At 45.3% G+C, this 12,772-nt stretch overlaps 1 protein-coding gene across 1 annotated transcript; it reads left to right on the top strand.

Annotated features, from left to right (window-relative positions):
- Positions 1-6,249: 6,249 nt before the first annotated feature.
- Positions 6,250-7,221, top strand: LOC308642525 (olfactory receptor 11L1-like; the record flags this gene model as incomplete). The annotated part of the gene is made up of 1 exon (XM_081281597.1): positions 6,250-7,221. One exon carries the CDS (start codon positions 6,250-6,252, stop codon positions 7,219-7,221), a length of 972 nt encoding a protein of 323 aa, XP_081137723.1.
- Between the last annotated feature and the right edge of the window lie 5,551 nt (positions 7,222-12,772).

The raw sequence follows: 12,772 nt of genomic DNA, 5'->3' as shown, positions 1-12,772 counted from the left end.
CAGCAATAAATTAACTATGTACCTATGAAGAAAAAATTTTAAAATTTACTGGAAAATATTAAAAAATTAAAATATTAATCCAAGATAAAATTTAAATATTTACACATTAGTAAATGTATTAATTTAGTGTTATGCACAAATGGATACTTATTTTTAGTTCAACAGTGTAACCTTGTGTGTGTATGTGTGTTACTGAGGATTCAACTCAGGAGTGTTCTACCATTGGATTACTTCCCCAGCCTGTTTTTAAATTCTTGTTTTGAGATGGGGTCTTGCAAAGTTGTTAAAGCTGCCTCAGTTTCACAAGTTGCTGGGATTACAGATAGACCACACCAAACCCAATTTCACAACATAATTCTTAATTAATAAGCAATTCAAAAATAAGTGTGCCACGTTCAATATGAGAAGCCAGTAATAGGATGCTTGATCCACTATGCAGTTAATGACTACAAATGAGCATTTCTTAGGACATATTACTTTCTTAAGTCACTATCAGAAATCATGGTGCACACAGGAAGAAAAGGTTCTTGGAAGGAATGACCATGTGACTTGGGCTGGGAGGAAGAGGGGAAGATGAATGCATGAGTTCATTTTGCATTACTTTAACACAATATGTAAGATGGGTTGACTTTATAAGGAAAAGAACAATTTAGCTGATACTTTTGGTGGCTGAAAGTCCAAACAGCATGGCACAGGCTCTGGCTGGCCCTGTTGGCTGTATCACCATCTCTCTGGGGCTCATCCACACTCCCAGTGGATGAACCCTTGAGGGACACGTAATAGCCACACCATAGCAATGACTGAGTGAGAGAGGAGCACAGAGCAGGGCCTTCCAAAACTAAGTTCCTGTAGCCTGTGGGTGCACAGAGGTTGATGTCTTTAATCCTGTGGGAATATACAAATGCACACTGTGCCCTGCACTTTATACATTTCAAGCCATGTCAATATTCCCTTCCTTCTAGAGACGATGTGTCTCCAGCTAGTGTCTCCTTGCTGCAGGATAGGGAAGCCCACCCTGTCATGACATGAAGGAACATTGGACAGTAGCCTCCTGATGCCCCTGCCCGCCATGACCAGCTCTCACTGGGCAGCTGGACTGACTTTGCAGCTGATACATTCTGGTGGTGGCTGTGTGCATTGCTTCGTCCCAGGGCCCCTCTGGCCTGTGGAGGTGAGCTGAGATGGTCTGAAAACCTGCAGCTGGCCTTCTCCTTTTCTCCAGCTGGGGTTGACCTGCACATAGGTCTGTCACCTTATTTCTGCAGCTGACAAAGAAAGAATACACAATCTGCTTTGCAGGCCCCACCAAGCCTCTCTCTGCAAGGTCTCAGGTCTTAGAAGAGCTATAATGGCATCAGATGGAAATAGTCCATCCTGAAACAGGATCCATAAACAGTATGCTAATTTTCCCACTAGAGAGAAAAGGCCTATCACGGACATTAACTATTATTATTATTTTGGGAGGGAGGGGTACCCGGGGCACTCAGGGGCACTCAGGGGTACTTGACCACTGAGCCAGATCTCAGCCCTATTATTGTATTTTATTTAGAGACAGGGTCTCACTGAGTTGCTTAGTGCCTTGTAAGTTTTCAAGACTGCCTTTGAACTCATGATCCTCCTGCCTCAGCCTCCCAAACACTGGGATTACAGGAATGGGCTACCGCACTAGTCAGGACATTAACCATTAAAAAAAAAAAAAAAAAACCTGCAGACAAGCTACAGACTATAGACTAGAACCCCTACTGTGTGACCCAGTAGGTGGGCCACACCAGGAGTGGAGCAGAGCACCAGGCAGAGCACCAGGAGCCTGACTCTGGGTGACAGCACTCTGGGTATTTGGAAATATACATTTTGTCTGTAATTTCTTTCATTTTCCAAATTTTCTAAAATTATACATATAAATCATATTTTTTTTAAAAAAAACTATATATTAGTCAAATCAGCATCAAAAAATAACTAATGATGCAGCCTTCTCTATCACGGTATTTGTGTGATTCTCTTGTGTATCCTAATACTCCAACGAGTTCAAGGTATGTAGTAGGTGCTTAACATGCAGGTATTTATTAAATTAATGATTGATTAAAAAAGCAAAAAAAGTTTCTATTTTTTAACTTCTTTATTCAATACTTCAACACATTCTTTTAAACTGAAATATTCAAAATCACTTTTACTAGAAGTATTAACAAATTAAATCTTAAATAGACAGACTTCCACATACTTAGATTAAAAATAAATCCTGCTATACTTAAGACCTGGGTTGATAAACCTTTCCAATTTGTCTGTAATTCATATGTTACATTTTTTTAGATTGAGAAATTCACTAAGGATGAGCCTTTTTTTTTTTTTTAATGGTGCTGGGGATTGAACCCAGGGCCTTGTGCACTTAAGTTAAGCACTCTACCAACTGAGCTACATCCCCAGGCCAAGAATGAGCTTTAAGCTGGGTGTGGTGGCATACATCTGTAATCCCAATGGCTCAGGAGGCTGAGACAGGAGGATCAGGAGTTCAAAGCCAGCCTCAGCAATGGTGAGTCACTAAGCAACTCAGTGAGACCTTGTCTCTAAATGAAACACAAAATATGGCTGGGGATGTGGCTCAGTGGTCAAGTGCCCCTGAGTACAATCCCCAGTACCAATAAATAAATAAATAAACAAATAAATAAATAAATAAATAAATAAAGAAAGAATGACTTTTGCAATATTTCTTTAATTGAATGAGTTAGTTTGAACATGGAGATATATATTAGACATGTGTATATACATATATGTGTATATGTATATGGTCCTACTATTGCTGTCACATACATATAGATATGTACACAATACATATATATACACACACATATATATACATATATTATAGCAAAGGTAGGACCCATTCTAAGTTAAGAAAAAATTAAATCCATTTTAAAAAGAATGTGCAAATTGCTTCTATCTCAACGTTTTATCCACAACAAAGCCTCAGTGGACACAGAGGAATATCAGAAGTTAGCTTCCATTGTTTACAGACTTGATTGGCAAATTATAGAACACATTGGGGAAAAGGATTCTCAGTAGGACCAGGTCCCCAAGATACCCAGGGTTTGTGAAAGGAGAAGCCTGCTCCACCCAGAGCCAGACACCAGCAGGAGAGACAAGTTCCAGCTCTCACAATGAAAATGCAGGCGGACTTTGGGTCAGAGGAGGGCAAGGCAGCTTTCAGAGCAGCAGCCCTTGGGTCTCCGTGTGATGGCCAGAGGGACAGCAGGGGAGGCGCATGCAGATGAGGCAGCTTTTCAAGGAGAAAATCAGCATGGTATGTGTTTCATATCCAAGGGCACAGTTTCCTGGCTATGGTTGTGGATTCCTCCTTGTCAGGGCAACTTGCTCTGCCTATGTGGAAAGAGATGGTCTTGCCTAAATGTGCTGGGATATAAAACTGTAATGACAACAACAACAAAAACTTAAAAAGGCTTCCTGAGACATCAAAGCCATTTAATGTACTGTAGGCAGATGGCATGTAAGAACAATAAAGGGGCTGGGGTAAGTGGCTCAGTGATAGAGCACTTATCTAGCATGTGTGAGGCACTGGGTTCGATTCTCAGCACTGCATATAAATAAATAAATAAGGTCCATTGACATCTAAAAAACATCAAAAAAAAGAACGATAATATTCTTGATTGTGTTTATTCTCATATAATTTGAAAAGAAAAACTACAGAATTAGACCTGAGTTTATGCTGGTTGCCCTAGTACTGAAGCAGGCAGCGTATGATATAAGGTGTATATAAGGGTCTGTAAAAGTGAGCGAGATAAGCAGGATATTACATTTAAAAGGAACAGTAAATAGATTTACTTAATTACATGATAATGTCACACACAAAAAGTGAGAAAGCCAAGGCAGGAAAAGACCATGTTCCAAGATGGTGTAGTTAATAACTATAAGAATCTGGGGACATAGCTCTATCATGGCTGTGTGCCCAGACAGCTTCTAAGTATCGCCCAGTCTTGGAGCAAATCCTTCTATGTGGTTAAATTCCAGCACCCAGCATCCCCTGGTTGTTCATGCGAAGGTCGGAGGCAGAACTGCTGGGATATGCTCTTCAGGCCAAGGGGCAGCACTTGCCTTGGATGGTGTCAACTGCTGGTCACACAGGTGACCAGCTCCTCCAGACTTCAGGCAGGAAGTGGTCTCTGAGGGGGCAAAAGGATGTGGGAAATGAGCCCGCAGATATGTCCAGGGACAATATCCCAGGGGCCTGTGAAGGGGACAGAAAGGCAAGATCTGGGTGGCTAGAAGAACCCAGAGGAGATGAGAGTCAGGAGCCAAATGGGCAAGGAGAAGAGCAGACCCAGGTGTGAGAGGCAGGGAAGAGGACCCAGCAGGGCCCAGCCAACCAAGAATGCCCTGGGGTCCCCATGGCCTCGTCTTGAGCTGGATTTAAGAGATCCAGTGTGTGCGTGAGGCTTCCTGCTGCTTACGGTGTCATCTTCAGTCCATGTAAAGGTTCCATGTTCAGTGGACATAGCCTTCCTGATGCTTTTGCCCAGGCACAAGAGGAGAAAACAGAACACAGCAAAAAACCGAACTGCAGTCTTGGAGATGATGAGCAAAGTGGCAAATCAGCAGAAGAGAGGGTCCTCAGGGGAGTGCGTGGACTGGCCAGTGTTCTGTTCACCAACCAGGGACAATCCGCAGCTCCTCTGTGCCCCTGTGTAAGATGCGCTTTCACTTCCTCACAGAGACTGAGTTACTGAGTAGGGCACAGTGGTCATGGAGGGCCACAGGGAGAGCGCTGCAGCCATCAGGGTGAGAGATGGTGCCACCTATTCCAGGCAGCAAGCAAAGTGGGTGGATAATAGTGATCCCCCTGGACCTGGAAATAGTTGCAGGTGGAGCCAGCTGATTTTGCAGAACAGTCTAATATTGGGTCAAAGTCAAGGTTTCTGGTTGAGCAGTGGTGAAGAGTACCCCCTTGTGGGGATGGACAGCTGCACCAAGGGTCTGGTGGGCAGCTCTGGGAGGCTGGGTGGAGGTGAGGTCACAGAAGTCTCAGGAGCTGAGTGAACATCTGTGGTGCATTTCAGATAGGACAGCTGTTTGCACCCTAATATTCAAGACTGACACATGAAATTGAGGGTTAAGAGCTGAGAGACTGAACCTAGAGTCAGGCTAGCAGGAGGCCCGGTGCAACCCCAGCATCATGAATGAATGAATGAGTAAAGTCAAGAGCTGCATGTTGAGCTGCTGTAAACCCTGAGAGTTTGCAAACGTGAAGAGCCAGCTGCGGTGGAACCCAGAGGAAGGTCATGGATATTAAGTGACGAGCTGATCAGGAAGAGGGAGGGGTCCTGAGAGCAGTGGACAAAGCAAGCAGGGGAGCTGGGGGTGGTGGTGGTCATGCCTGTGATCCCAGCTTCTCGGAGGCAGAGGCAGGAGGGTGGCAAGTGCAAGGCCAGCCTGGGCAACTGGCGAGACCCTATCTAAAATCCAAAGGGCTGGGGTGGAGCTCAGTGGTAGAGCACTTGCCTTGCATGAGTGAGGCCCGGGTTCAACCCCCACTACAACAAGCAAATGCACAAACCAACTCATAAATGAAGCAGAGGACTAAGGACCACTGAAGAAAGGAACAGTCTCCACCAGGGAAGGAGTCCATGGGGGTGGGCAGCCCATGGAGGCAGCACAGCTGGACCTTTGATGTGTGCTTCACCTCTCATTTACAGAGAGTAAAAACCAGGCTTTTGGCAAACTGGAACAATTCCAGCAGAGTGGTGGCCACTGCTGGCCAGGAGAGGGTGAGCTGGAAACCTGCAGCACCTCCCAGCATGGGGGAGGACACAGCCCAAGTGAGGGACTAGCTGAGACCCATGCACACCACTCCTTCGGGGTACAGATGAACGGTAGGTGGGGGTGTTCATGGCCTAAGCCTGCACGTGCTCCAATGGGGACCCCAGGCTTCTGGTCAAGAGACAAGGCCATGCTGAGGTTTGAAAACAGAACACATTTGCAATCCTCACTGAGGAGACAGAGGAGTGACTGGGTCAGGAGGAGTGACTGGGTCAGGAAGCCTAGAGCCATTGATATTCAGATCCAAATGTGGTCAAATAAAAGGAGCATGGGATTGTGCATTTGAACCTCCCAAGAGCAGCACATGCAAACCTAAAACAAAACAAAAAAGCCCTGAAGGTCCAAACACCAATGGTCATAATATTCTTGTCCTCGCACCCCGTGCTTATCATACATGTTTTCTGCAGTCCCTGCCCCCAGACGATGCAAGCCCCAAATGTGTCTGCAGTCACCGAGTTTCAGCTGCTCGGATTCCGGACTCTTCAGGAGTGGCAGACCCTGCTCTTCACCATTTTCCTACTCATCTACCTCCTGACCCTCACCGGGAACATCGTCATCATCGCAGTGGTGAGCCAGGACCGGCGCCTGCACTCCCCCATGTACACGTTCCTCCAGCACCTCTCTTTTCTGGAGATCTGGTACACGTCCACCATCGTGCCCCTTCTCCTGACCAACCTGGCCTCCTGGGGCCGGGCCATCTCCTTCTCCACCTGTATGGCACAGCTCTACTTCTTCGTGTTCTTTGGGGCTACTGAGTGTTTCCTCCTGGCCACGATGGCCTACGACCGGTACCTGGCCATCTGCAGTCCACTGCACTACCCCTTCCTAATGAGCCCTTGCACCTGCAGGCACCTGGTGGCCCTCTGCTGGTTGACAGGGGTGGGCACAGGCTTTCTGCCATCCATGATGATTTCCCAGCTGGACTTCTGTGGGCCCAACCAGATCAACCACTTCTTCTGTGACCTCCCGCCACTCATGCAACTCTCCTGCTCCAGTGCCCACATCACCGAGATGGCCATCTTTGTCCTGTCGGTCGCAGTGCTGTGCGTCTGTTTTCTCCTGACCCTTGTGTCCTATGTCTTCATTGTGTCCTCCATATTGAGGATCCCTTCAGCTTCTGGACGGAGGAAGACCTTCTCCACCTGTGGGTCCCACCTGGCTGTTGTCACCATCTACTATGAGACCATGATCTCCATGTATGTGCGCCCCAGTGCCCACCTGTCACCCGAAATCAACAAGATCATCTCTGTCTTCTACACTGTGGTCACACCACTGATGAACCCAGTCATCTACAGCTTGAGGAACAAAGACTTCATGGAGGCTGTTAGAAAAGCTATCAGAAGGCAGCGCAGCCGCTGTGGAGTCGGAGTGAGAGGACAGGTCTTCATTAGGTAGGGAGAGTCTGCAGGCAGCAGCTCCTGGGGCCAGGCAGGACCAGGACTCTGGCTTCGGAGCCCAGGCTGAGCATTCCTGCTAGTGTGCAGAGGGTCCTGTGGCTGTAAGGAATCAGTGACTTGAGGTCCCCCGCCCACGAGACGTCAGAAGATGGGCTTCTATGTGGGGACCTTCTGTCCTCAGGCATGTTTCTCTTCTGCTGGGAATCTGCAGTCTCAGTGCCTGGTGATGGCACGCGTGGCCTGAACCCAGTGTCTTCAGCTCGAGGAACAAAGACTTCAAGGAGGCTGTTAGAAAAGCCCTGAGAAGGCAGCAAGGCGACTGGTCCCTGAGGGATTCCCCTGCATTTGCACAGCATAGGGACAGGCAGTTCTAACCTCTTATGCACTGTTGGGAAACTGGCCTTGCACACCTCAAACCTGATGTATGACAGCTGTGGCAAGAATGAATGAAAAAGGGGGCTGGAGATGTGGCTCAAGCGGTAGCGCGCTCGCCTGGCATGCGTGCGGCCCGGGTTCGAGCCTCAGCACCACATACAAACAAAGATGTTATGTCCGCCGAATACTAAAAAATAAATATTAAAAAAACTTTCTCTCTCTCTCTCTTAAAAAAAAAAAAAGAATGAATGAAAAAGCAAACCAAGACTTTGGAATTGTGTTTTGTCCTCCATTATCTCTTAGTAATAAGAGAACAAATAAAGATTTTTAAAGTGCTAAGCATTTATCTTGGGTAAGCTAGACTTCTAATATTTTCTATTTAATGAAATTCCAGGGAAGGAAGGAAGGGGGTAGAGGGATTAGAAGACTGGAGTCAGGCCCTGTGGCATAATACAAATTTCTTTCACAAGTTCCTTTGCTCACCCAGGATTTAGGAGATCTCTGCCACTCCCCCCCCCACACACACACACCCTGACAGATTCCATTCCTTAATTCCACAAATACTTTTAATCCCCTGAAGTAGGAGGTCTCCTACTGCGTGAAGGCAGACCTTAGCAAGGCCTGCATCAGCAGGGGGTTAGGGAAGCTCTGCCCACCAAGTGCTTAACCTTCACTGCTGGGAGGAGGAGAGCAGAAGTGGACAGAGAAGTCCAGGCTGAGATGGTGGCATGCAGGACAGAAGAGGGAGGCAGAGTGACTGGGGAGGTGGACAGAGGTCAGCCTGGGGAGGGGTAGAGCCTTGTTCCTGTGGATCATTAGTAACCCTGTAGAGGGTTTTGAATTTACACTAAGAGAAATGATTGATTATTGGAGGGTACTAAATATAGAACTGAAGATGAATTTTGCATTTACAGCTATTTAAAGACTATTTAAAGAAAAGACAGAAAAAGAACTGTTGGGGTCAATGCAGCAGCTCATGGGGTAGAGGAAGTTGGTTTGATTTTAGATTTGTTAATGAAATCCATATAAGCAGGTCCCTTCAGGAGAGTGCAACCAAAAAATCAAGAGAGCAAAGACAGAGCAGAGCAAAGGAATGGAAAATACAAAAAGGTGGGAGGAGGAACCCCAAGTAGCAGAAGCCGCCAGGAGGAGGCTGAGCTAGCTGCGGAGCTGGTGGCTCAGGGGCGGAGCTGGCAGGAGGAAGGGACAGCAGGGAAGCTGGAGCCAGAGGGTTGCACTCTGCCTGACCCAGAGCACTGCTGTCCCGAGAGGGCAGTGTCTTTGTCAAGCAGAGGGTGATACCACAGGGGGCAGTGCCCAAGAGAATGCTCCAGAAGGAAGGGAGCAGCTGTGTTTGCAAACAGTTTTCCTGAAGGGTAGTGTTGAAGGGGTGAGAGCCAAATATCTCAAGGGAGGTGTAGTTGTGTTTTTATAAATTGTAAGATGTTAGCACCTGGGTGGGTTCCAACACAGGTGGGGAAGGCCATTAGTGTACAAAAGCCTGAGAGGTCTCTAGTATAAGCAGCACCTGAAAGCCTGGGATTGGGCAGGACAGGGTCCAGGACAAGTGTGAAGTGGCAGTGCTCAGAGGGAGAGAACTTGGTTCAGCCTCAGGGGCAGAAGGCAGAGGTCTTCCTTGGATGAGGTCTTAGAAATGGAGATAGGATTGGGCACTTTCACCTGAGGGCTCATCTGCTTTTTTTTTTTTTTAATTGTTGTGTCAATTTTATTGAGATACAATTAACATACAGTAAGATTTGCCAATTTTTGTGGGTGTGTATGTGGTGCTGGGGATTGCAAGGCAAGCACTCTACCAACTGAGCTGTATCCCCAGCTTATGTTTATGACAAGGTCGGTGGTGCCTATGTGCCACAGACAGCAGCACCCTCGGGCTTGAAGGGAGGGCTACAGGTGCCCCAGACCCACTTTGCCCAGTGAGGGTGGTATCATTCGTTCATATGGCACTGCCTGTGGGTTCAGCACCTTAGGGTTACGGTGAAAGTCAGGTTCATCCTGGGTTGAGGCTGAGCTTGTGGGCACAGTTGGAGATGGAACAAGAAAGGGAAGGACTTCAAGTCAGTGATGACCAAGAAGATAAATGAAGAGTCAGTTAGTAAGGGAAGCCAAGGATGATTTCTAAAGGCAGACCTAACCAGGTTACCTGGATTGACAGGAAGTGATACTTAGGGGTCTGGTGTCTTCAATCAGTAATTTAAGGCATTGTCTGGCTTGGAGTGAAAGCAGAGCCAAAGGTGTGGCTGCTGGAACAGTGAGGAGCTGGGCATAGTGAAGTGGGGAGGGGTCAGTCCCTGCAGGGCTCCTGGCTGTGAGAAGACCTGCCTTAGAGTCATTTGCAAATGAGAGGGAGCAGTCCAGGGCAAAGGAGTTGATCTTAATCTGGAAAGACAGCTTCTTGTACTTAGGAGCAAGATTCTCCAAGGAAGAGGTTTTCAAAAGGGAGTGTGGGAGGACACCCGGGACTAAGCGGGGTAGAGCAAGGACTTCCTCAGGCTCCTCAGCCACTCCTGAGAAAGAAGGAGATCTAGAGTTCAGCTTTCCATTGGACAGGGTGGGCACTATGGGGTCAGGCATGTAGCTGTGCCCTCTGCTCAACACTGGCCTTGCCTGGAGCGCCCTCTGGGCTGTGCAAGGCCACTTAGGCACAGCTGTCACTCCGCCCTACACCTCGCTCCCCCTTCAGTGGCTTGTGCAAGTGCAGGCTCACGGAGTCCCTGTCTTTGGTGGGAGATGGTTTAATAGAACTGAAGTTCAGCGCAATTTATTCCTCGGTTACTTTTCCAAAGATCACTGGACCATTGTACAGTGTTATATGAGTAATATTATGTGTTTTAAAATTATTATTTATTTTGACTCTCAGTTGTTGAATAAATAAATGTATCAACTTTTTAAGGGGTCATTTCAGATACCTGAAGTGTTTTTGTCATAGGTACAACATAGACAGGAGGTACAATAAAGCTCACCCCAGGCTGAAAATAATTCCTGTGGCTGTGAGCCTTACTAATGCCTAAAGGATGCTTCAGTTCTCTGTGATGTAACAAACTGAATCACGTGGGTACATTACCTATCGTGCACATAGAATGAAAACAGTGCATTTATTATATGAATACCATTCTTTTGGTTAAGTTGTCAACATGACCAACAATTTAATGATGGTGTAGAAAAGGAAAATTGACATTCAATTTCCTGATGAATAGAGAAACTATTCCATTTTCATGAAAATCACCTCTATTTTCCATTTACTTCGGAACCACCAAGTGACTGATAAACTCAGCCTAATTCCATTTTAAGATTGGGATGCATCTCCTCACAAATTCATGAAAAGTTCATTTCTGTTTTACTATAAATTCCTGAGATTTCTCAACTTATTTGGAATGCCTGCCCATGCCTTGAACTCATCCATGCCTGGGTCTCCCTGACCAGATAACAACCCTCTCTTAAACCTCAGCAGCACCTCATAAATTCTGATGTTGGGATCTGAATTTATTCCCTACCTTGAAATGTTAAGCCATGCAGATCATTGTATTATGCTTGTCAAAATCCTGTTTGCTATAAGTTCTCAAGACACCTCCCTTTGCAACTTTTTGTGCTATAACATTTTTCTGGAGAGCTGGGGTGCTGATCTCTAGCCCAGGGTTGGGAGAGACAGTCCTGGCCAGCTTTCTTTGTGTACACAATATAAACTTGCTTAATTTGATTTAAAATTGGAATCAGTGGTCTTTTCTTTGCGGAGTGGTTCAACAGTGAAAAAGAGTTTATGATCAAAATAGAGGAAAATGACTGCCTGATCTTAGAGTCTAAATGGCATGTGAATCCACATTCTTTCCTGGGTTTGTAATCTTTTATGCTCTTCACATGTTTGCTGTTGTTTTAACCAAAAATCTATTTATAACCTTTCTTTCCCATCTCTAAATCTGTATGATGCCCTCAAGGAATAGCTCCAAATTTGTATAGTTCTCTCTCTCTCTCTCTCTCTCTCTCTCTCTCTCTCTCTCTCTCTCCCAGGAATCGAACTCAAGGACACTTTAGGACTGACCCACGTTCTCAGGGAATGGCCATTTCACAGCCCACAAGTTCACTACTTATCACTGCTCAGCCGCTGCAGATACAGGAAGAGCAAGTGAGGGTCCAGGGTGTAGTGGTTTCTGTGGTCTGGCACAACCCAAAAACTTCTGGTCAGAATGCCATGGGCCCAGTGCCCTCCACAGCTGTCCAGCTCTGTTCTGGGCTCTGAGCCAAAGTGCAGTCACTCCATGATCTCAGTTCACACCAACTCTGCAGCAATCACTTTGGCTTAAAAACTTTTGCGTTCTCATTGGTTTTGTAGTCAAAATTTTAGATTAAAGAAGAATATGGCTTCTTTGCTCTATGAGATAATTATTAGTCTGAATTTTGGAATAACCTTCCCTTTACTTAATTTTGCTGATTTCACTATCTATGTATGCCTAAGCAGAATATTTTATATATATATATATATATATTTCCCCACTTTAGAAAGTCTTGTAAATAAATTTACATTTCCTTGCCCTTTTTAATTACAGTTCTTTTTTTGATAGTTACTCATGTGTAGAAGTGAAACTAGTTTCTTTTTTTCACTGGTGTACACAATTCCATTTTAATACTATAATTTTTTTTCTCCATTCTACGGAGAAGAGGGTAATCTGGATAATATTGTAGTTCTATTTTCTCTTCAACTTTTGAGGAAACTTCATGTTGTTTTCCATTGGAATGGAGAAGCTGGTAAAGGACTAGCAAGACAAAGCAACAAAACAGAAATATATCCACTTTTATATGTCCAAAGTATTATTATTATTATCATCATCATCATCATCATCATTATTATTATGTACTGGGGATAGATTCCAGGGGTGCTTCACCACTGAGCTATACCCCAGTCCTTTTTACTATGTAGCTTTTTTTGGCTATTATTTCATAAAATAATAAGTTTAATTGAAAATGAGAGAAATTAGAAACCTGTGTACTACTTGTAGAATGTAAAATTTTGAAGCCCTTATGGAAAACAATTTGAGGGTTGCTGAGAAAAATGAAAATTTAATATACACCCTATGATCCAGCAATTTCACTCTGGATGGTTTCTGGATTATGGCTTCAACCAACTTCACATTGAATATATTTTAGAGATTGCATTTGTAATG

Source organism: Spermophilus citellus (assembly GCF_964194105.1).
Source record: "Spermophilus citellus genome assembly, chromosome: 1".
Taxonomy (NCBI): domain Eukaryota; kingdom Metazoa; phylum Chordata; class Mammalia; order Rodentia; family Sciuridae; genus Spermophilus; species Spermophilus citellus.
Note: the sequence above shows the minus strand (reverse complement) of the source record. Positions and strands in the feature narration are given on the sequence as shown.